The sequence below is a fragment of the Doryrhamphus excisus genome, linkage group LG16 (assembly GCF_037039965.1).
Source record: "Doryrhamphus excisus strain RoL-2023G ecotype Guam linkage group LG16, RoL_Dexc_Guam_v1.1, whole genome shotgun sequence".
Taxonomy (NCBI): Eukaryota; Metazoa; Chordata; class Actinopteri; order Syngnathiformes; family Syngnathidae; genus Doryrhamphus; species Doryrhamphus excisus.
In genome coordinates this window covers 9,266,572-9,290,930 of record NC_136372.1, presented here as the reverse complement: position 1 = coordinate 9,290,930, position 24,359 = coordinate 9,266,572, and the positions used below count along the sequence as shown (strand labels likewise).

General features: G+C 43.1%; 1 protein-coding gene across 7 annotated transcripts in view; it reads right to left on the bottom strand.

Annotated features, from left to right (window-relative positions):
* The window catches only part of arhgap44a (Rho GTPase activating protein 44a), an 80,232-nt gene that overhangs the window by 24,778 nt on the left and 31,095 nt on the right, over positions 1-24,359 (bottom strand). For 4 of the 7 annotated variants that reach the window (XM_058049664.2, XM_058049669.2, XM_058049666.2 and 1 more), the window contains exons 2-10: positions 14,334-14,373; positions 14,129-14,248; positions 13,969-14,048; positions 6,382-6,493; positions 6,212-6,288; positions 5,591-5,705; positions 3,747-3,815; positions 3,534-3,615; positions 372-499 (exon numbers count right to left, since the gene is read on the bottom strand). In XM_058049664.2, coding sequence (XP_057905647.2) covers positions 372-499; positions 3,534-3,615; positions 3,747-3,815; positions 5,591-5,705; positions 6,212-6,288; positions 6,382-6,493; positions 13,969-14,048; positions 14,129-14,248; positions 14,334-14,373 — 823 coding nt within the window. The remainder of the gene's footprint in view (positions 1-371; positions 500-3,533; positions 3,616-3,746; positions 3,816-5,590; positions 5,706-6,211; positions 6,289-6,381; positions 6,494-13,968; positions 14,049-14,128; positions 14,249-14,333; positions 14,374-24,359) is intronic. The other 3 variants (XM_058049665.2, XM_058049667.2, XM_058049670.2) reach the window with 1 other exon arrangement.

Here is a 24,359-nt window from a genome sequence, read left to right as displayed (position 1 = left end):
TGAGAAAAATGTATCAGACCCTTTCTTCATTCTTCATTGAATAGTTGAATGATGTTGCTGTTAAAATGTAACGTTAATGTAAGTACTGTAGCTCACATAGCTGTGCGTTGTTAAGTTTTGTATCCTCCTGTATCCTCCCACTCCTTAATGTTACGTTTTTGTATGTGATATATGGCATCTATTATGTAGGACAAGTGTAGAGTTAGATAGTAAGTCTAGATTTTGGCTAACACACTTCTAACACACTTCTGTGGGAACTATGAAACTTATTTAAAAAATAAATAAGTTAACCTTAACCCACACTCATCAAACAACTTCACAAAAACACACAAATGTTACCTTGGAAAAACATAAATATTGTTATTGCCTACCTCCTCTTGCATGCCGCATTCCAGCAGCATGGTGACACATGCTTCGATGGGGAAGGCGATCTCTCTCCCACTAATATTCAGGTGCTCCTCCAGAGACTTGCCGAACGACGGCTTCTCCACCCATGCCTCTGCAATGCAGAACCGCAACCACAGTCACACACAGAACCACAGCAGTTAGTAACTCAGTTACTCTTTTGGAGAAGTAACTAGTAACTATAACTAATTACTTTTTTAAAGTAACATGCCCAACACTGGTCACAAGATAAAGCAGCTCATCAAACATGTGGTTAAAGTTACGACGCTGCTCCCAGATGGAACGGAGTACGATGCTAACTTGCAAATTGTGTGAAATTATTAAGTTTCATTAATGTCCATGTTAAAGGTTACAATAACTGTTGATACTGTTAATTTGAATCTGAAAAAAAATGTCTCTACCCACCAACTATATGTGGTTTTTTAAGTTTTTCTCATTTGCTGTTTTATTATTATTTTATTTATTTATTACTGATGGATTGATTTTCTTTATTCTTGATTTGTTTATATATTTTTCATCTTTGTGTTGAAAAAAAAAAGATATTTGAGAGCCGTGGAATGTTTTATCAGAGCTTTTCTTGTGAAAAACCGGAACCAAAACACTGAAAAAGTGTAGGGTATAGCAGAAGCAAAAACATTGAAGACAGTTTTTTATTTATTTATTTTTTCTGTTTTTAATAAATGCTGTTTTTCTTTAAAAAAACTGATGTGGCCGAGCTTCACCCAGACCCTAGACCAGGGGTCGGGAACCTTTTTGGCGAAGAGAGCCATGAAGGCCAGATATTTTAAAATGTGTATCTGTGAGAGCCATATACATTTTTTTAAACATTGAATGCAATAAAATGTGTGCATTTTTATGTAAGACCAACAGTTTTAGATAATGGGCTCTAATTACGTAGACCAGGCACACTACCCCACGCCAATGGGGTGTGGCCAGCACACTTTCGTGAGCAGCGCAGTGTCTAATAATAAATCAAATACTTGTTGCCATTAATACAACTTCTGCTGCTGCATAGTTTTGCACTGTACTCCGTAGACGTATTTCATTCTTTTGGCCATCTTCGTCAGAAGGCTTGGTTCTGCAGCTTTAGCTATTTGACTAAAGGAGGAAAGTTTACATTTACATGTTTTTTTGACATCTCAATGACCGAGGTAGACTACAGCATTACCCAGTAATAATCAAGTTTTGGTGTTTGACCTGGAAAATATCATCAGGAAAGATAGATATGGTTGGCCGTATTGCAGCAGAATATAGATGGACCAATTAAAATGCATAAGAAAGTTGTTGATTTTGAATATTATTTTTAACAGTCATTTCTGTGATGGTTTACTTTAAAATGTTAGCAAAAATAAATTTTTATTGTGGTAAGAAATGCTTGAGAGCCAGATACAGTCATCAAAAGAGCCCTACCTGGCTCCCGAGCCATAGGTTCCCTACCTCTGCCCTAGACCCTAGTGGCCCCCAGGTAAATTGAGTTTGAGACCGCTGTAATGCAGTATAACATGATATAATATAACTAGGGATGTCCGACATTGGCTTTTTTCCCAATAACCAATATGCCGATATTGTCCGATTTCCGATACCGATATCACCTAAGACCGATACCAATGTGTAAACTGACATATCTCCTGTGGTGTAATTAACACATATCGGTTTCACGTGTGTTGTGCAGCACAAGTGGCGAAGCCATAAATCTTTCATTGAGAACATTAGTCACATAGGGGTGGCGATAAGTTGATACCTGGGGTGGGCACAGGGGTGTCTGTGACCACCCAGGTATCAACTTACTGGCCACCGCGTACTGTCGCTCTACCACAGCAGCAGCACTTTTTGTTGGTTTCTACGTCACACTACAAATTGCATGTACACAGTAATTCTGAAACAAAATGAACATATTTCGCACCACCAGATTTAAATAACATTTCATCTACAGTAGGCTTGGGTGATATGGACCTAAGCATATATCACAATATTTTTGAGCTGTATCACACAATATGACGAAATACAACGAGGTGAAAATATACTCATCCAGCCCGAGTTGCGCACCCACACAGCCACTTAACATGCTAAACTAAGCTAACTCCTGCTCCTTTCAATTTACGCTCTGTAAAAAGAGATTCAGACAACTTTCGCCAGCGTTTATTGTAATTTCAATCTGTTTGGGTCGGGCGGTCCACTGAGTAAATACTTCCTCACACCAATGTTCCTTTTCCTCAGAATAACGGCATTTGATTCATCTTATCAGCTTGGCTTGCTTATGTTTATCATTTATACCAGTTTAAGTTATTTTCTTAATATCGGGACACTCCATAGCAGTATATAAAAATAAAAATAAATAATCTACAGATAAATATTAATGTGAATTTATATTCCACACATCCTTTACTATGTTGTCCTGAAACCCAAACCATGAGTTTGAAGGGCTTAAAGTTGGACTTAATTTTGGAAGCTGTCGTATGTGGCATCAGTATGATTCCGGGCCTACCCATTGATATCAAGTTGAAAGCGCTGCGGCTAAGATGAAGGGCCAGCAAGGAAGTGCAGAGTTGGTGCCGTGGATTCACTACCGAGAAAGATTGATGAGTTGGCAAGAACGTTCAGACCTTCAAATTTGTACTTCACTGAATGGCTAAGAGCTAGCGTCCCAGAGGCTAACATAAAGAGCTAGCCTATTTCAGCACAGTCAGAGCAGCCAGGAACACAAGAGCCTGTGGAAAGCACAAAGGATGTGGGTTGGCACTGTATGTGAACAAACTGAGGTCTCATCCTGGCCATGTCAACATTAAAATGTCCATCAAAACAGCATTTTAAAAATATATAAATTGTCGGAAAAAAATCTGATACTGATCGGTGGGCTGATAAAATATTACTTAATATTGCATAAGAAGCATACTAAGTGCTTTTAATTTGGATATTTAAACCAGCGCCTGATCGCTCTTTGTGCAACTAATTAAGCTGCAGGACACAAATATAATCTTCATGAGACCGTTGGACAACAAATATGGTGCTGCAAATTCCATTATTTTGTCAATTAGCCATCAATCCAATCAATCCTGCTGGTGCATTATCAGGGCAGATAATGACACACATACTGTAGCACACACACATACATACAGTGTATGCCTGACCTTGGTGCGCTTTAATTTGGGGCAGAATGCTGTGAAGAATCTCTAGTGACTTCCTGTGGTATTCCGCCTGTGTCTCTATTAGCTGTGGATGGGAGAAGGGGAGACTATGAACAATTGTCTACATGCAGAAAGAACATGCACCTAAAGTATGCAGAGTTATTTTGCCACAGGGATCACAGCTGTGAATATACAGTACACTACTGCAGTACTTACTGTCTGGAAATAATTTGCATAGTCTATTTCTTTGGCCATGAAGCTGTACATGTCTGCAGACAACTGATCCTGAAACAAAAGCCTCAAACTTATTGAAATGTTCATGTTTATGTTAAAACAGTACAGGGGCGTGAACAAGTGGATGCCCCCTTCCTGATTTCTTATTTTCGTGCACGTTTGTCACACTTACATGATTCAGATGAACACATGATGCAGTTTTTAAATGAACCTTTTTATTATTAACAAAAAAAAAAATCAAACCCTACATGGATGTGTGAAAAAGAAATTGCCCCCTAAACCTATATCTCATTGAGCCACCCTTCAAGATAACTTGCAACACGTTTTTTACAGCACTGTGGAGGAATTTGGTCCCACTCATCTTTGCAGAATTGTTGTAATTAGCCACATTAGAGGGTTTTCCAAGCGCCTTTTTAAGTTCATGACATTTCAGCATTTCAGTTGGATTCAGGTCCAGACTTTGAGTAGGCCACTCTAAAGTCTTCTTTTTTTTTGTGTAAGCCATTCAGAGGTGGACTGTTTTTTGGATCATTGTCCTATTGCACAACCCAAGTTGGCTTCAGCTTGAGGTCATAAACAGATGGTTGGACATTCTCCTTCAGGATTTTTTGCCAGACAGCAGAATTTTTTGTTATATTTATCACAGATAAAATAACAGCAAAATAGCCTACAACCATCATACTGCCACCACCATATTTTACTGTATGATGTTCTTTTTCTGAAATGCGCCATTTTTTTAAGGCAGATGTAATGAGACACAGGAAATCCAAAAAGTTACTTTGTCTCATCAGACCAGAGTATTTTCCCAAAGGTCTTGGGGATCATCAAGACGTTTTGTGGCAAAATTGAGATGAGCCGTTATGTTATTTTTGTTCAGCAGTGGTTTTTGTCCTGCAACTCTGCCATGCAGGTCGTTTTTGCCCAGTACCTTTCTTATGGTGGAGTCATGAACACTGATCTTAACTGAGGCAGTTGAGGCCTGCAGCTCTATGAATGCTATTGTGGTACCATTTGTGAACTCTTGAATGAATTGTCCCTGAGCTGTTGGGGTAATTTTGGTTGGTCGACCACTCCTGGGAAAGTTCATCACTGATTACATTAAATTAGATTTATTGGTCTTTGGAAATCCGTGTTCATTGACTGTACGTTACAGGAACAACATGACAAAGACCAAGACAAAGCACATCCCGTACTACAACAATAACAACATACAATCAACATTACAAGTAACAACAACAGCAACAGTACAGTAACAGGTCGGGCAGACAGATCAGCAGGGCCTGTTATTCAGGGCAAGCTATGGCTGCAGGGATTAGGCTTTTCCCAAGACTGGCCCTTCTGAATTTAACTATTCTGTAGCATCATCGGTATTCATCAGAAAGGGCATCCGGAATATAAAGTGCTGTGGCGACTCCGTATTCAGGAAAAAAGAAATGAACAAACTCTTCTTTGCCCTGAAGGTAGTGAGATCAGGTACTGACTGTTCCATGTTATTTGTGGATAATGGCTCTCACTGTGGTTTTGCAGGAGTCCCAAAGCTTTAAAAATGGATTTATAACCTTTTCCAGGCTGATAGATTTCAATTAATCTCAGTTCCGTTTTATGGGGGTCATTTCCTCACATAGGGCCATGTAGGTTTGGATTTTTTTCTCCCCTAAAAATAAAAAGTTGAATGTAAAAATTGCATTTTGTATTGAGTTGTGTTGTCATTGACTAATATTTAAATTAGTTTGATGCTCTGAAATAGTGTGAAAAACATGCAAAAAATAAAACAACAGAAAAGGGCAAAAATTTTTCACACCATTTTATGTAATTGTGAGTCTGACCCTGCAAATCTCCATCCGAGTGGCTGCCTCCTCCATCTCCTCTCTGAGTGACTCTGTCTTGGTGCCGGGCTGCAGATTGCTGGGGTGGCTGGACGACTTGGATGACTGCTGGTATCTGCAAGCAGGAAGTCAGCAAACATCAATTCTGTTGGGTTTAAATGGATCCAGCGAGAGTTTGCACTAAGATGCATGAACTGAACCTTCAACATGAAATACTGAAATTATTTAAGACTGAAATTTGATTGAGTACCAAATTCAAACAACCGAGATCGGTTGAAAAACATGGCGTCCAACAAAGTGTATTTGCAGGGATATGGCTGAATTTAGCAACTTATTGACCATAAGTCTTATGGTCATAAGTCTCATGAGTATATGTTTATTACATGCTGCTAGCTTGACGATGACCACAACACATAAAAGGACCACAACTGTCATTGATAGTCATGTGAATTTGTAAAATATTCCATTAAATTCAAATGAGAACACATTTTGGGCGGCAAATGTGAGGTGCCACATGATCATGGGAAAAAAAAACAAATTGTTCAGACTTTCTCATTCAGCAGTATGAGCTACCCACGATAAACAATACCAGCAGTAGTAGAAGTAGAAGATGTCCTTCACCTTGCCCGTGCGGAGTCCATGTCCAAGACAAGCTTAGCTAAGTGCTTTCTTTGTTTCTGTATGTTGGGAATGTCCACCTAAGACACAAACATAACATGGTGCTATGCATAAGCGTTCTGTCTGGAAAACAAGTGTTATTATTGTGTTGTTATAAAGCAAAGTCCACTAACCTCAGCGAGAACATAGAGAGGCTCAACCACATCTCTCTCTATCTGGAATTCAAAGTCAATGAGCTCCTGGGCCAACTTCTCTTCCGTCTCGCCACATAGTTTCAGCATCTTCCTGATTGGGGTAATCCAATAAAGTTAAAATTGTGAATGGCTGAATTAGCAATTAAAGCTATCCCAGTACAGAGGAGATTTGACATAAGGAGGGCAAGTGGAATAGTGCCCCACCAAATGTTGGTATCCAAAACTCCCATTTAGCACGAAAACACCAAAAACAATTTTGTTCATCTGATGTTTCCATCTTTCATCACTATTAAGTGTTATTTTGGCAAATCTATTGAGCTGTAGACGTACAACCCTAATGCGGACAAATGGCAAAGAATGGATGGGTGGAGTAATACAAATCCAAAGATGACCATATGCATGTTATTTAACGTCTTGAAGGCTCTAATAATGTTAAAAAATTATATTTAGAAAGTCGTGAACAGGTTTTCTACACAATAACTGCAAAAATATTTCATTTCTTTTTTCTTTTTTTTTGTGTGTCCCGTCCAGCCATTGGGGCATATCGTATTGTTGATCTAAATGCCCTTACATGCTGACCAGATTTGCTCTGTGTCAGGAAAGGTGTAAGCTACAACTTCCCTGTACTATGAAATTTTATTTGCCGTTATTTGATGTTTTTGTTATGTGCATTTGGAGCGGCAGAACCGGAGCAAAAAGAAACACAGTAAAGAAGAAGAAGATAAACTGGGGTTGGAGGGAGACAGTAGAGAGAGAGAGACAAAGACAGCAGCAACAACCCAGGGGTCCCAGATCCACATCCAGGCCTGAGCCCAGGGAGTCACGGACCGCCCAGGGCTAGCACCCCAGATGGCGTCGGGGCCACAGCAGTGAGGCAGACAAAGGAGCAGGCGAGGGGCAGAGGCCCGCACATGAACAAGCAACCCCATCGCGCCGGCCGACACCCGCTGGGCAGCTCACCTCCAGAGAGGAAGTGCCACAGCTCCAAGCCACGGGGAGGCCAAGCACCAGAGCCGAGGAGTCAAGACCAGCACTAGGCCACCACCGAACCTCACCATCCACTGGGAGGACCTGTGTGTGGTGTATGTATGGAGTAATTAAAAATGGAGGGAAGCTGAGCAATGGTGGGTCCCATGCCTGCCCAGATCCCCCCAGAACTGAGTGTCTAAGGTGCAGTTAAAATTGAAAGGTGACCAAGCCAGAGGAATGCCGAGGACAAAGAAGCATCCACAAAGAAACCCCTCACCCCCGGCACACACAATTGCAGAACACCCCCCAACGTCCTACATGTACATATGTGAGGTGGTGCAGTGCAGCAGGGAGGACCGGGGCCCACACACGCCCACCCCGCACTACCGACCAACCGAGCGGGGCAAGCCAGCACAGCACCGCCCGGAGCAAGCCGTAGGCTGCAGGACCGGCCACAGGCGCCACCCAGCCCATCGTGGGAACCAGTCCGGCCCGCCAACCCCCCCAGCGATTGTCTCCGGCCACCCCACGCAGGAGGCCCAACCAGAGATTGTGCCAGCTAAACCACCAGGAACTGCGGACAAACCACGCCCCCAAGGCACGTGAGCCAAAAGTAGAGAATTAAAAAAAATAATAAAATGGCTAAAGTAATTGATAATAATAATAATAATAATGATAAATTGATGATTATGTATGTAGTTATGTATGTATAATAATAATACTACTATTAATACTTAATATTTAATAATAATTTATATACAATAATAATTTTTAATAATATAGATTTTTTAGCTATTTTAGACATGATAATAAATACATACATACATACATACATACACACACATATATACAAATATAGCCATATACATACCTAAGGGAGAAGGCTCCGCAAGGGCTTTTAAAACAATAATTTTTCCGACGGATTTGGCTTATGAAAAGTAAGTTAAAGATGGGGATTTCTTGGCTAAATGATGTCTAGCCATAACTGAACCAAGGGGTTAGGCTTTATCCATTTTAAGATATACTGTAATATACTTCCTTGCCAGGAAGTAATTTGAGAAAGTTCTAAGCTCCCACATTCTTTAGGGGCCATCTATAATTTTCAACATTTTCACGAGCGTGCAAACCGTACAAGGGGGGGAGGGGGTTAAGACATCAACGTACACTTTTTTGAAAACCAGAAAATGTCGATATCTGTATGTCTGTATGACCGCGGGACGCAGTCAAATTTTAGCGCAAATAGACTGGTCCCCTGTCGTCGTATGCTAGCGCGAGAGCGTACCAGTCCACGCGATACTCCACGCAGCTCTGCGTGCTTCGCATTCCAACACAACAATCAGACAATGGCCGACCCCGGTGATTTTGATTACCTATTTTCGTTCACCAAAAAGAGAATTACTGCCATTCATCGCTCACCGAGCAATGCATACGAACAATACATCAATGTTTACTGCTTTGTGCGTCCGGAAAGAAAGCGGAAGGACGCTGTCGCGGCTGGCCAGGCGGCTTGGAAAGGTTCCAAATCGAAGGAATCGAGCAGGGCGGATTTGTTCCGAAGTGCCGTTGCGAAAATGGAGAAGATCAAAACTAAACCGACCATCCTGAATCTATTCCCCAGCTCTGTCTTTATTTTCTATATTTGGGCATGAACCTGGTTGTGGTGCTGAATTTGACTTTGTGGACAGTGCGGTAACAATCAATGTGATTTTCACTTCCTGTGATACACTGACTAGACTATAGGTGTGATTGTTAAGCCTTTTCAAAACAGTTGTGGCATCTTTATTGCATACTTCGCATAGAGTTGAGTTCAAGGGTTGTGTCCATCATTTCAAAGAAGATTTTATCTCCTCAGGCTTTTGGAAACCAGGGGCAACTCTTCTGCTCCTTGAGTAATCATGTGTGTATACAAGAAGTATTCCCTTGATTAAAAAATCCTGTGGAAAACAGTTGTTGCATCAGGACTTTTCTACATGTATCATTTGATAGAAAGAACAATACAAAAAGACCAAATTTGTAATACAAGTTTCCATACATTTCAATAGCATGTGACGTCATTATCGTTTGCACTTACGTTTATCGTTTAGTTTCTAAACCTCGCTAATAGCAACAAGAAGGCATTTCTACAGATTTGAGAAAAAAAAAATTATTTCGTTGTACATGCTCATGTACATGTCTGTAATTCATACAAAGATATTATAATCTTCAGATTTGGCTGTGAACATGGATCAAAGATGGATCAAAGGCCACGATGCGGCCATCCGATATATGCGAGGGAAATTGGAACGGGACTGGAGATTTTGTCCGAAATAGGCAAAATCCGTTATAAAAAATCTGATATATGCAATAAATTTTTATTGGAAATGCATTACAGAAAAATTGTTCTTTTTTATCTGTCCGTTGTGAGCGAATTTCCGATATATCCGAGTCCGACATATCCGAGGTTTACTGTACAAAAAAAGGCATTTAATATAATCTTGTTCATGTTCAATACAATGTTGATGGGCAGTGACTGATTGACCAGAGTCCCAAAATACAGCCAGAGAACACTATTGGATTAGATATGTTCGAATTTCCTGGCTGTATTGGGTCAGTTGGTCATGGACCTATCAACATTTTTCATTTGGGATTGTACTCTTTTTGGGGGGGGGGGGGGGGGGGGGGGGGGTTGCTCAAAAGAGTACTCTCTGTACTCTGTACAAATTATGGATGGCCCCTTAGATTTTTGGTATGTTTTTAGGCTTATTCATGCTGGCTTATTTTTCTAAATACATTTATTTATATATGAATCTAATGACTTAAATCAAGTAATAGATGGTTTGGTTGGGATCATAGAGAACAGATAATTAATCCTTGGTGTTATAATAATTTTCACAGTGGATACTCTCCCATAAGAGAGATCGGCAAAGTTCAAGTGATTTTCAACAGTGGGGTATAATTCAAGCTGATCAGGTCTGACAGATTGGAGGAAATGTTGATACCCAAATACGTGATATTCCCTGAGTGCAGTGGTATAGAGGGGGTGCTCTGTGGATTTAGACCAGTTAATAGAGTAGTCCGAAAAGGTGCTAAAGTTGTTGATGAATGTGATAGATTGGTGAAGTGAGGAGTGTGAGTTTTTTAGGAAAAGTAACACATCATCAGCATAAAGGTTTATCTTATGATGAACATTTCTTTAATGTTTACATGTTCTCCGGGTACTCCGGTTTCCTCCCACATTCCAAAAACATGCTAGGTTAATTGGCGACTCCAAATTGTCCATAGGTATGAATGTGAGTGTGAATGGTTGTTTGTCTATATGTGCCCTGTGATTGGCTGGCGACCAGTCCAGGGTGTACCCCGCCTCTCGCCCGAAGACAGCTGGGATAGGCTCCAGCAACCCCCGCGACCCTCGTGAGGAAAAAGCGGTAGAAAATGAATGAATGAATGAATGAATGTTGTCGAACTGCAGCTGCAAGAGGTTCAATGAAGATAGAAAACAATGAGGGAGAGAGTGGACAACCTTGCCTAGTACCTCTTTGTGAAAGTGAATTCTGGAGAGATCAGATTATTGGTCCGAATGGAGGCCTTCGGGGTGCTATATAATATTTTGATCCATGTTCTAAATGAGTCTCCAAAGCCACATTTCTGTAGGGTTGCAAAGAGAAATTTCCAGTTAACTCTGTCAAATCTTTTTCAGCGTCTAATGAAATGATTGTGGTTTCCAAATTATGGATGATAGAGTGATCAATCAGATTGGTTAAGCGGCGTACATTGCTAACTGACTCCCCTTGATAAATCCTGATTGATCGGGATGTATTATATGAGGAGTGACTTTTTCCAGTCTTCTAACTAATACTTTGCATATTATTTTAAGATCTACATTAACAAGTGAAATTGGACGATAACTGAAAGGTAATGTTGGGTCCTTTTCTTAGCAGGAGACTGATTGCAGCAGAGTTCATATATGGGGGTAGGCGTGCATTTTCTTTTATTTCCTGAACCATTTTAAAAAATACTGGTGCTACTAGTACCAGAATGCTTTATAAAATTCGGCAGGGAACCCGTCTGGTCCTGGTTCTTTGTTATTTGGCATTTGCGGTAGCGCATCATAAAGATCTGTTAGTGAAATGGGTAAGTCCAGGGTTGTCACCTGATCTTTTTCCAATTTTGGTAATTCTATGGTGCTAAGAAATGTTTCAATGTCTGGAACAGAAGGGTTAATCTGAGGTGTGCATAGTTTTTTTATAAAAGTCCCTAAAAACTGAATTAATTTCCTACGGAAGGTGAGTGAGGTTACCTTCTGAGTTTCTAATGGAAGAGATAGAGCTTTTTTCTTTATTAAATTTTAGTTGGTTAGCTAAGTATTTTCCAGATTTATTGGCATGTTCGAACTTCCCCAAATGTAGTCTTTGTAATTGGAACTGAATTTTCTCATCAGTAATTTCTTTTAAATCTAATTTCAATTTTCTAAGGTTATTCAGAGTATTCTCATCTCATCTATTCTCATCTCGTGAATCTGCGTCAGCGGTTTCAAGGAGTTTGATTTTTTCTCCAATTCCAATATATATAGGAGATATTTTTTTCCGCGCATTACTACTTTTGCTGTCTCCCAGAGAACACAAGCTGCGGTTTCCGGTTGGTCATTAAAATTTAAAAACATTGTCCACTCTCTTTCAAAGTCGTTTAGAAAGTCTGGGTCTTTAAGCAATGATTAATTAAATCTCCAGCACTTAGTAGGTGCACTTGTGCTTTGGTTAGTGAGAAAGAGAGAGACTGGTGCGTGATCACTAATAATGATAGCGTGTATGTGAATATTTGATATGTCTGGTAAGATTGAGCTTGTTAAGAAGTAGTCAATTCGAGAGTAAGTGTGGTGCACTGGAGAGAAATAAGTATATTCTCTGTGAGTAGGGTGATAAGAGCATCATATATTTCTTTAGTGTCGCTGTTGATTGAGACTCACGATGTCCCCCAGCGGGACTAGACCTGTCTATATCTGGATTAAATACTAAATTGAAGTCCCCTCCCAAGATCAAGCTTGAATCCAGGTGTGCAGAGAGAGAAGAAAAAAAGGTGTGAAAGAAAGAGGGGTCATCAACATTAGGGTCATATATGTTTGCAATGCAACATTTTACATTGTCAACAGATATGTTAATTATTATATATCTACCTTCTATATCTGTAATATTGTTGTGCAGTGTAAAATGGACCCTCCTGCAAATTATTAAAAATTAAAATGGCAATGGTGGGTCCCATGCCTGCCCAGATCCCCCAGAACCGAGTGTCTAAGGTGTGGTTAAAATTGAAAGGTGACCAAGCCAATTAAAATGGCAGTCCCTCTGTTTGGAGTTGTAATTTGCTAACTATTTATGTGGAAACTGTGGTGAGTGAAATGTAAGGGCAGCTGTTTTGGAGATATGAGTCTCTTGCAATAAGACAATGTCTGCTTGGATATTCTTCAGATGGTTAAACATTTTTTGTCTATTTTCTCGAGACCCGACTCCCCTGACATTCCAAGTGACAAATTGTAGTGAGGACATCCTAGACTATGGTGATGTGTGTGTATAGATGTGCAAGTGTGAAGTATATGTACCTGTAGGTAATGTAAGCATATACATTTAAATATATGCTTAAATTGCACAGAGGCATATTATAATGTAGTCCTCTTGATCTAACTAGTGAAGGTGTAATATTGGTGTACTATGCATGTGTGAGATATGCGTGTGTGTAAGTGGCAGTGATGTAGGATTATGTGTCAGATGTACAGTACAAGCATGTGTGTGCATGTGTGTCTTTATGCACAATGTTTGTATTTGCAAAAATATTTCATTTCTAAAGAGGGATTCCAACTTCAAAGAAATTCACTTCACTGTATTTCAATTTCTGTAGTTGTGCGTCCATGATGTGACATCACAGCCAGGATAGCGGCGGTTCAGACAACTCATTTGAAAATCACAACTTCACAACAACTGCTGAAAGCATTCCAACAAATGTTATTTTTGTTGTTGTTGTTGACAGCCATTTTCATCTATTTATTCCTCTTCCTCTTCTTCCTACTTTTTCTTATTCCGCCTCATTTTTGTCAGTGAAAACTGTCCCATTAAAATTAAAGGGCAATTCAAATGGCGTTCTCTGCTAGTGAAAAGTCACTTAAAATTTTCCATTACTGAATTACTTAGCGGATTCAGCAATGATTGCATGGATTGGTTGATAAAAGTATGTCCTTCCCAACCCAAATGTACTTATGCATTCATCATGTATATAAATTCACACGCAATGTCTGCTGACATTGCACCATCTTCCATCATTGTGTTGTGTTTTTTTTAACTTTCTTGGCAACATGGGCATCTATTTATTCTCCACATTATTATTATTTTTATTTTTTTAATTATTATTATTATTTTTTATTATTATTATTATCTTCTTTTGTCTCTGGTATTATATGGGAGCCAGGCAACAACATTTCGTTGGCAATTTCACTGCCGTTTTATTGTGCAATGACAAAGAAAGTCTGTCAGTCGGTCTGTCTGTCTGTAAAGTCAAAAGGTTCAATACTGGACTAGTGCACCCAGGGAGTGCTGAAGATACCGATCATGTGTGAGGCTTTGCGTGGCATACCCCAGAAGGGAGTCATCCCCCAAAACTGCAGCTCCTTCCACCATACATTGTGCCAAGATAGTAAGTGGTAGTTTTTTCTGCCAGAACAGAGAGAGACGGATTTTAGTCATCAGTTTCCCTGTGTATCACAGACAAGCTGATTATTGCATGCTAGACTCACAGAGGGTGACTTGATAGATTTCTTCTCCACGTCAGCCCCCTGCTGACCCTGCAGGCAAGCAGTCAGCTTCTTGTGAGTGCTGTGTGTCACTTGTTTGACGAGGTCCAGGCGCTTCTCCACCTGTAACATATGCACATAAACAGTATTTAATATGGCTAATTGCTGACTAATTAAAGAAGCACAACAGCAAACATATACAGCTCACCTGTAGGAGGTCCTCGCTTAACACCTCTGTTTTTTCGGCCCTAAAACAGAAAATGGTATTTTGAGTATTAGAATGACACCTTGGTCTCTTAAATGGGGTCAATATCTGACTTTCAGAAACACCCAAGTAATCATATATACTATATACTAATAGCAAATACTTCCACTGTACTTCTGCCTGCGTGTGTAACCACTTCCTACAATTGTGCCTGGACCACCATGCTTATAGGCCTTTGTCAATAGCGGCCTTCGTGAATTATGCATTTAAAAGCTGGCTTTTGTTTGGTAAGAGAATAGAAGACTGGTTTATTGTCAATCAAAAATAATAGAGCTGCAACAGTTACGTAGAACGTTGTTTCAATTTTTAATCACAAAATCTGAATTTTAGCAAGATAACATCACATGAAAAAGTCAAAAATAAACAGAACGATGAGAGGCACTTAGGGCACTAGTCGAGTAAAAAAAAAGAAATGGAAAAGTGTGAAAAATTTAATCACAGATTGCTGATTATGTGACAAAAGGGGGGGACAAAAATAACACAGGAAAATTTGGCACAGTTCTCATGGGGAATGGCGTTATTGCCAACACGTGCCATTCTTGGGCTGCTTTGTCAAGTATCATAGTGTGCAGATGCTGAGCAGCCCCTTCTGTGTACAGTAGAATTATTTTTTAGGTTTTTGTTGGAGTTTATTGTTTGTTTTTTTGTTCGTTACCAAGGAATAATGTTTGTAAGTTAAGCGTATTTATTGAAAAACTGTGTCTGTGTGATGATCATAAGAACTGTTTCATAATATTTGGGTAAGCTTGCAGCCATTCTTTCCCTTACTGGGAAGGAAAGGATGTACATGTCAGGAGCTCTGTTAAAGATACTGGAAATTTGAATCATTTTGGTGCTTTCCTGACGACACTTTACGATCAGCACTGCTGACACCCCCAGCCTAAAGTTGAATAGGAGAGAGGTACAGGTTCCTTGAAATAAACTGTGTTTATAAAAAGTGTTGATAGCTGCTAGCAAGTCAAGCTAAAACTGCTGAAATCCAAAGTGGTTGCCTCGCAACAATGTAAAATACAAAGCAAAATGACACAGGCCCTGGAACTACAGACTCAAAATCAGAAATAAGGTCAATCAGGGTGAGAAGGATGACAGAGATAGAAATCAAGCCTTGCGGAAGGAGAAGAAGGAGCTACAAGACCATACTGAATCACAAATTAGTGTGAAATAGAGTGTCTGCAATCACAAACAAAACGTGCACTTGGACGAGTAGTTAGCGCGCAGGCCACACATCTAGAAGACCTGAATTTGATTCCACCCTCGGCCATCTCTGTGTGGCGTTTGCATGTTCTACCCGTGCATGCATGGGTTTTCTCCGGTTTCCTTCCACATTCCAAAAACATGCTAGGTTAATTGCTGACCGTAGTCCATAGGTATGAATGTGAGTGTGAATAGTTTTTTGTCTATAAGTGCCCTGTGATTGGCTGGCGACCAGTCCAGGGTGTACCCCACCTCTCACCCAAAGACAGCTGGAATAGGCTCCAGCACCCCCGCGACCTTCGTAAAGATAAGTGGTAGAAAATGAATGAATGAATGAATGAATGAATGACGTGCACTTGTTGGGCTTATATACCGGTGCGGGTTATATAAGTACAAATCTGGTATTCCCTCCAAATTTGAAAAAACAAACCAGAAATTAAAGTAGTCGCATGGTGTTAGAAATACTTAGAGGCCCTTTCAATGCCTGACATACCTTCCATGGAGGAAGCACAGTCTAACGACACGAACGCAGACAGTTCCATTACTGTGGCTGAGGTATCTTGGGTAGTCAAAATGCTCCATTAAGAGGGGTGACAGAATTTCTAGTCGCAACCAAGGCATCGAGGCCATCCAGTTCGTTGAGCTTAGGATCTCTTCTCTGATATTTTCAGACAATGTGGTCCTGATGGCCGCATCAGGACGTCAGCATTTACTGGGGCGGTTTGCAGCTAAATGTGAAGCTCAGCACCTCCAAATCAGAGGCCATGGCTCAGAGTCAGAAAAGGGTGGATTGCACCCCCCTGGGTTAGGAATGAAATTCTGCCCCGGGTGGAGGAGTTCTCCTATCTTAAGGTCTTGTCCACGAATGAGTGAAGATTGGAGCGCGAAGTAGATAGGTGGATCGGCACAGAGTTTACAGTAATGTGGTTGCTGTACAAGACCGTCGTGGTGAAGAGTGAGCTGTCCAGTCGAGCCTCCTCATTCAATGCTGTGCTGTGGGGACCACTAGCATCGGCCAGCTAACTTACACCGGGACCGAGCTGCTGGCACTACGGGGCAGTGGAGTTCCACCATCGCCGAGCCTGCTAAATGACGTGCCCAGGGAGCTGTGGCAGCATCATGGAGCAGGCTATCGACGGGGCAGGAAGGCGAGGAAAAGAGGCCGGAGAGGCGGCGTGAGGCAGCGGCTCCGGAGGGCTACCAAGCTACCGCTACCGCAAATGGTGCTTTGCAACTCTCGCTCCCTGAGAAACAAGGTGGATGAACTGCGTGTACAGACCAGATGCTGCTATGAATACCGTGAGTCTGCCTTAATGGTTTTCACAGAGACTTGGTTTAGCAGCGATGTACCAGATACCCTTATACAGATTGACAGGTTTTCCCATGTATGTTTGGACAGAGATGAAAACTCGGGCAAATCAGGCGGAGGAGGAGTATGCATTTATATTAATGACAGTTGGTGTTCAAACTTTGCAATAAGAGATACCTTATGCAATTCGGACTTGGAGCTGTTGTGTATAACTTTGCGGCCACACTACCTGCCAAGGGAATTCACCAACATATTTGTATGTGCTGTTTATATCCCACCAAGCGGGAATGCCACCAGAGCAGCAAGTCAAATTGCTGACTGTGTCCATCGTCACCGACAGAACAAACCTGATGCTCCTATGCTGATACTTGGGGATTTTAATCACTGCAGCCTAACCAAAACTCTACCTGGCTTCTACCAGTATGTGAAATGTAACACAAGAAACAATAACATCCTCGATAAGTGCTATGGCAATGTCAAGGACGCCTATACAGCCAGAGCCAAACCTCCTCTCAGCAATTCTGACCAGTCCACCTGCTACCCACATATAGGACAGTTTTCAAGTCTCGCAAACCAGAAATCCAAACTGTAAAGGTGTGGTCAAATGATAAAGTCGAGGAACTGAAAGGATGCTTCCTATGTACAGACTGGGAGATCTTCTTCAAGGACGCTGACATTGACACCACTACAGAATCCATAACTGACTATATCTCCTTTTGTGTAGACTCAATCATACCACAAAAGACTGTTAAGATACTATATCCAAACAACAAACCCTACATCACAAGTGGCATCAAGGAGTGTATTAAAAGGAAAAAAATCAGAACAGCTCAACGAGGTCTCAACCAACAGATGAGAGCGGCTAGGCTGCAGTACAAGGAGCGGGCAGAACAGGATCTGTCCAGGCATAACTCCAAGAGACTGTGGGACTCAATCAGGGGAATGACAAACATGGAGGCAAAAAGGAAACCTCTCTTTGCACAGGATGAAACCTCTAAGGCAAATGCACTGAACAATTTTTTCATGCGTTTTGAAATCGACAATATCAGAGACTGCAGCGTTGTTTTAGAAAATGTAACTTGTGATGTGAAAGAGAGGATTCATATAGATCCACACGCTGTCACCAAGGTTTTTAGATCCATTCACTTGAGAAAAGCGACAGGGCCTGATAACATGTCCACTTTTCTTTTAAAAACATTTGCTGAGGAACTGACGCCTGCATGGCATCAGCTATTTCAGCTCTCCATCGACACACAAGTCGTACCGGAGATCTGGAAAAAGTCCATTATAGTCCCAGTCCCGAAAATGGCATGTCCTTCGGAGAAGAATGATTACAGGCCTGTTGCACTCACCTCAAATGTTTTTAAATCTTTGGAAAGGCTCATGCTAAATGTTCTTTGGGCAGAGGTTCAGTCGAAGTTGGATGAATACCAGTTTGCTTATACAAACAAGCGCAGCACAAGTGATGCTATTTCCACCATAATGCACTTTACACTGAAACACCTTGAGACTCCAGGTGCATATGCCGGATTGCTCCTTATTGATTTTAGCTCTGCTTTTAACTCCATCCAACCTCACATTCTCCTCAGGAAACTTTGTCAGCTGAATGTAAACCCCTTTTTAAGCAGATGGTATCACTCCTTCCTGACTCAGAGGCCTCAGCAGGTCAAATTTAACTCGACAGCAGTAAGCAGCAGTGACACCCCCCAGGGGTGTGTCAGTTCACCATTCTTGTTTATTCTGTACACCAATGACTGTGTTAGTTCTGAGCCAAATCAATATGTGGTGAAGTTTTCTGATGACACTGCTATCCTTAGTCTGCTAACCAAGAATTCCAACGCATCCATCCACAAAGGGGGTGTGGATAGATTTGTGCGCTGGTGTGAGGACCACAAACTTCACATTAACACCTGTAAAACTGTGGAAATGCTGTTTGACCCCAAATCAACTGGTCATCAAAGCCCTGTGACCATACATGGTAACAATATAAAACAGGTGACATCATACAAGTACCCGGGCATTCACATAGACAGTGACCTGAGCAGGCATACACAAGCCGCCACTGTCTGTGCTAAAATACATCAGCGCCTTCACTTCCTGCGGAGACTACGGTTGTTCGGTGTCAGCAAAAACATTATGCAAATTTTTTACAGAGCAACAATCGAGTCCATCTTACGGTACGGGATCACCAGTTAGTTTGGGAATCTAAATGTCAAATCAAAATCCCAGATTCTCAACCTGGTCAGAGCAGCAGGAAAGATTATGGGCAACCCCCCCACTCAACCCTCAGCTGTTCAATCAGGCCGCCATCACCCAAGCAAAAAACATCCTCCATGACAGTTCTCACATTCTATTCAATGAATACATATTAATGCACTCAGGGAGAAGGTACAGGGTTCCGCTATGTAAACACAACCGTTACAAACACTCATTTGTCCCTCTCTCAGTCAACCTCATAAACGAGCAAATGTGAAATCTGGTCTATGTGTGAACTAGCACTTTGAATTAGCATTTTAAATACTGTGCACTTTAACTTACCATTGATCCCTCTGGGAACCAGTATGGTTCTGGTGTTTTTATGCTCTGTTTCTTTTATTTTCTCGTTTATGCTTGTTGTATATGGTTTTACTATGTCTGTCATGTACTGTATGTCTCTGTTGGTAGTAATCAGCTGTACCCTGCCTCTAAACCAAATTTATCCCAAGGGAGACAAATAAATTGAACTGAACTGAACTGAACTGAACCCTTGGTCATGAGCATTGGGTCATGACCAAAAGAACAAGATCACAGACACAAGCGGCTGACATGGGTTATGTGAGGTTAGGTGAGGGACTCGGTTAAGGTGGCTCCGGCATCTAGTCTGGATGACTTCCGGACACTTCGCTGGTGAGGTATTCTGGGCATGCCCGGCCGGGGAAGAAGGCCCCTTGACGGACCAAGGACATGCTGAAGGGAATATGCCTGGAATGGGAACGCCTTGTTGTCCCTGCCGGTGGAATTGGAAGAGGTGGATGGGGACCGGGAGTCTGGACTGCTCCCCCTGCGACCCGGACCCGGATAAGCGGATACAAGTAAAGAATAATAATATGAAGATACTGTACATAATATCAAGATGTTCATTTAGTCATCTGTCTATTTAATGTACTATATCTGTGGAATCTAAAACACAAATTTGAGCATCCGCATTGATGATTGTGACCTAGACAGATGGGCTCCAACAGTAACCCCTGCCTCTCTTAGGACAGTCACAGCTAGAGCAAGCATATAAGCATACTACTACATGACTACACTGGGGGGGTGAGTAGAAATGATTATTCTCTACATACAGTATGTGTCCTGGGAGCAAAGTAAACTGTGGGAGACGTGGCAGCCATGGGGGCACACCGCTCATTAATCCCAGCCATCTGCCACATTGCCGGCATTCCTCTACCTGAGGCTGCTGATGACGCAACAGAGGCACACTCATGCAAACACCCAAACACACAAGTTAAAAACACTGGAATTAATCACTTGTTCCAGGTGACACCCACAGTACAGTGGATCTCCATTGTTGAACAATTTGCATTTGTTTGGGCACCCCTGATAATTTTCACAATTTTTTTGTAGAATTAAGTTTAAAATTATCCTCCTTTCTTATAAGGCACTACATGGTCAGGCACTACATGGGCTTTACATGCTGTCTGCGGGTTTGAAAATGCATGCAGGGAATGAAAAGCTACTTGTAGCTCATGAGCTACTGTTCGGAAACCCCTGACTTACCGTGTATGAACTGAAAGTGGTAACATAGGCACCGCTGGTACAGTGGAAAACTGAAACATGTATTTCACCTGATCAAATGTTTTAGACCACAGGCTACAAAAGCCCAAATCTGCTCAAAAGTCTCATTTTCTGTTGGGCATTCACACCCTCCTGATGGCTAAAGCTAAGACGTGTTCTCTTCTTGAACAACATTGGATTGTCGAGCTGCATAAGCAAGGCTTCTGGCAGCGTGCCATTGCTGCTGAGGTTCGACACAGTAAGACAGTCATTCTACATTTTTTGAAAGATCCTGAGCATAATGGAACAAAAAGGTCAAGCAGTAAACCCCCAAAAATGACACCTGCTCTGAGCCGGAGGGTCCAATTGGCTGTCCTCGACCCAAATGAAGGCAGTTTGTCAGGAACTAGTGGACCGGAACAAGATTTGCAGAGGCAAAAGGTGTTGCCCAAAAATGTTTTGTTACACAAGGGTGTCCACAAAGGGTACAGTAAAAACAAAATACCAAAAAGGAAAACCAAGACTACAACCAAGGGAGCAGTCCAAGCTAATAGTACATAGTACTATATAGTACAAATAGTATATAGAAATAGTACAAAACCAAAAATACTGTAACAAAAGGTATAGGCAAAACGGGGCACAAGACACTGGGAACAAAAACACAGCTGACAGAAGGTCAGTGGGCAAAGACAAGGCAGAGGTAACAGGTAAAGTTCAAGGCAGAAACCAGGAGGCAAGTACTCACAACTCACACACATGGGTTAAAAGCCAGAAAGTGAGGGGTCTGAGAGTTTGTGCACGTGGGTGTGCAGCAGGCAGTCACAAGGGAAGCCTGAGGTAGCTTGAGGGACAATCTGGCGGTTTTCAGGTACAAACGTGGGGCTTAAGTAGTCCCAGGGCTAATTGGGCTCAGGTGTGTACAGGAGGAGACCACCTGCTGCCAATCGGGGTGCACTAGAAGAGAAGAGGCAGCAGGCGGCAGCAGAGCGACATCATAGATCATGAGACTATTACTGGTGGGACTGCAGCAATAACCATCAGACAGCATCTGCGGGAAACCGGTTTAAAAAACAAAAAGGGAATTCAAAGACCTTGTCTCCTTCAACGTCACAAAACTGCCTGTTTCGACTTTGTCAGGGAGCATCAAATATGGGCCAGTGAAAGGTGGAAAAAAGTTTTATTCTCTGATGAGAAAAAAATTTACCTTGTTGGTCCAGACGGCTTCCAATGTTACTGTGACAAGGAGATCCCACCTGAGATGTTTTCTACCCGGCACAGTGTTAAGTTTCCACTTAATGAAAAAACAACCTGGATCATGATGGAGCTTTAGGTGGTGCGGGGTCGTCAAACGGCAGGTGGTTACGTGCAGATGTTGCAGCGGGCAACCCTAATGACCGCGGGCCCTCGTCTGTGTGGTAACAACTGGGTTTTTCAAAGGGACAATGCTGCAGTTCACAATGACTTCCCAAGGACTTCTTCAGGGAGAATAACATCACTCTTTTAGACCACCCTGCATGTTCTCCTGATTTACGTAAATCCCATAGTGAACATTTGGGGATGGATGGGAAGGGAAGTTCATAAAAATGGCCATCAGTTCCAGACAGTTGAAAACATGAAGCCAGCTTCACCACCTGGAGCAATGTTCCCAAAAGCCTCCTGGAAACACTCGCATCAAGCATGCCCAAACCATGCCCAAGCATGCGTCCTACTGAGACATTTTTTTGTTCTGGTTTGGAGAGTTTTTTGTCATTGTTTTTTGCCCCTTTGTTACGCTCCCGGAGGGTCTGGGTCCCGGACACGGAGACTGGAGACAGGTGAGTGAGTTTCTTTGGCTTTATTAGGCCCAAAAGGTAACAACAAAAGGCGATGGTGTCGGAAGGGATCACCATGGAAAAACACAAAGGGAGTTGGCTGGAGGCGAGCGCTGCTGAACGCAAAAACAAAAAGGTACAAGGAGGCAGAGCAGCGGCATGTGTAGAGTAGCATTTGCAGTGCAATAATCCGGCGTTACCCAGCTGTCTGCAGTCAGCTTAAGTGCACGTAATTGGCCTCAAGTGCGTTCAGCAGCTCCACCTCCAGCCAGGAACAGAGGATCTGGAGAGAAACAAAACAGGGAGGAGACTGGGGAACAGAACAAGGGCACCAGGATATGACAGTACCCCCCCTTAACGATGGGCACCACCTGGCGGCCTACCTGGCTTCTCGGGGAAGCGACGGTAAAAGTCCGAAAGTAAGTCAGGGTCGAGGATAAGCGCACGAGAGACCCACGAGCGGTCCTCGGGGCTGTACCCCTCCCAGTCGACCAGGTACTGGAAACCCCTGCCCCTTCTTCTCACGTCCAAAATGGCCTTGACTGAGAATGCGGGGTGGCGTCTATAAGCCTGGGAGGAGGAGGAGGCACCTCTGGAGGGCTGAGGTCACTGACCTTGACTGGTTTGAGGAGGGAGACGTGAAACGTGGGATGGATACCAAGAGAGTCCGGGAGACTGAGCAACACAGAGGAGGGGCTGAGGACCCGTTCAATGGGATAAGGGCCGATGAACCTTGGTTGGAGCTTCTTGGAATAGGTGTGGAGGGGCAGGTCTCGTGTGGACAGCCAAACCCTCTGTCCCAGCTTTTACTCCGGTGCTGCCACACGGTGGCGGTTGGCCAGGCGCTGGTTGCGCTCCGCTGTGCGTGCCAGGGCCATCCGGGTGTTGCGCCAAGCCAGGCGAGCGCGGCGCAGGTGGGCGGACACCGAGGGGACAGATGACTCTGCCTCCTAAGAAGGGAAGGCTGGGGGTTGGTACCCATAAGCCCCATGGAAGGGAGAGAGACCCGTGGCAGAACTAACCAGGGAGTTGCGGGCATACTCAATACAGGGCAAGTTGATGGCCCAGGAGGCAGGCTGCTGGTGGCACACGCAGCGGATGGCGGCCTCCAGGTCCTGGTTTGCTCGCTCGGACTGGCCGTTAGTTTGAGGGTGGTAGCCCGAGGACAGGCTGGCGGTCGCCCCCAGAGCCTTGCAAAACGCCTTCCATACGGCCAAGGAGAATTGAGGACCCCTGTCGGAGACCACGTCGATGGGGATGCCGTGGAGCCGGAAAACATGGAGGACCAGAAGCTGGGCGGTCTCGAGGGCTGAAGGGAGCTTGGGGAGTGGGCCATCTTGGAAAAGCGGTCCACTATGGTGAGGATGACAGTGTTACCGTTGGATGGGGGAAGGCCGGTGTCAAAATCCAACGCCACGTGGGACCATGGCCGGGAAGGGATGGACAGGGGGCAAAGAAGGCCTGCTGGGGCCTGATGGGAGGACTTGTTACGGGAACATGTAGTGCACGCGGCCACAAACTCAGCGACGTCCGAGCGCAGGGAAGGCCACCAAAACCTCTGCGCCAGGAGGAAGGTGGTGCGCGAAACTCCGGGATGGCATGCAAGCTTAGAACCTCTGGGCGTAGGCCTGGGACAACAAACAGGCGTCCGGCCGGGCAGCCCCCCGGAGGAGAAGAGTCCTTCAAGGCGTCCATCACTTGCTTTTCCACGTCCCACTGAAGAGGTAAGCCAAGTTCTTGTGGTCTGTAAGAACGACGAAGGGGACCGCCGAACCCTCCAGCCAGTGCCTCCACTCCTGTAGGGCCAAGACGACGGCCAGTAACTCCCTGTTGCAAATGTCATAGTTGCGTTCCGCCGGGGTCAGGCGGCAAGAGAAGAAGGCACAGGGGTGCAGCTTC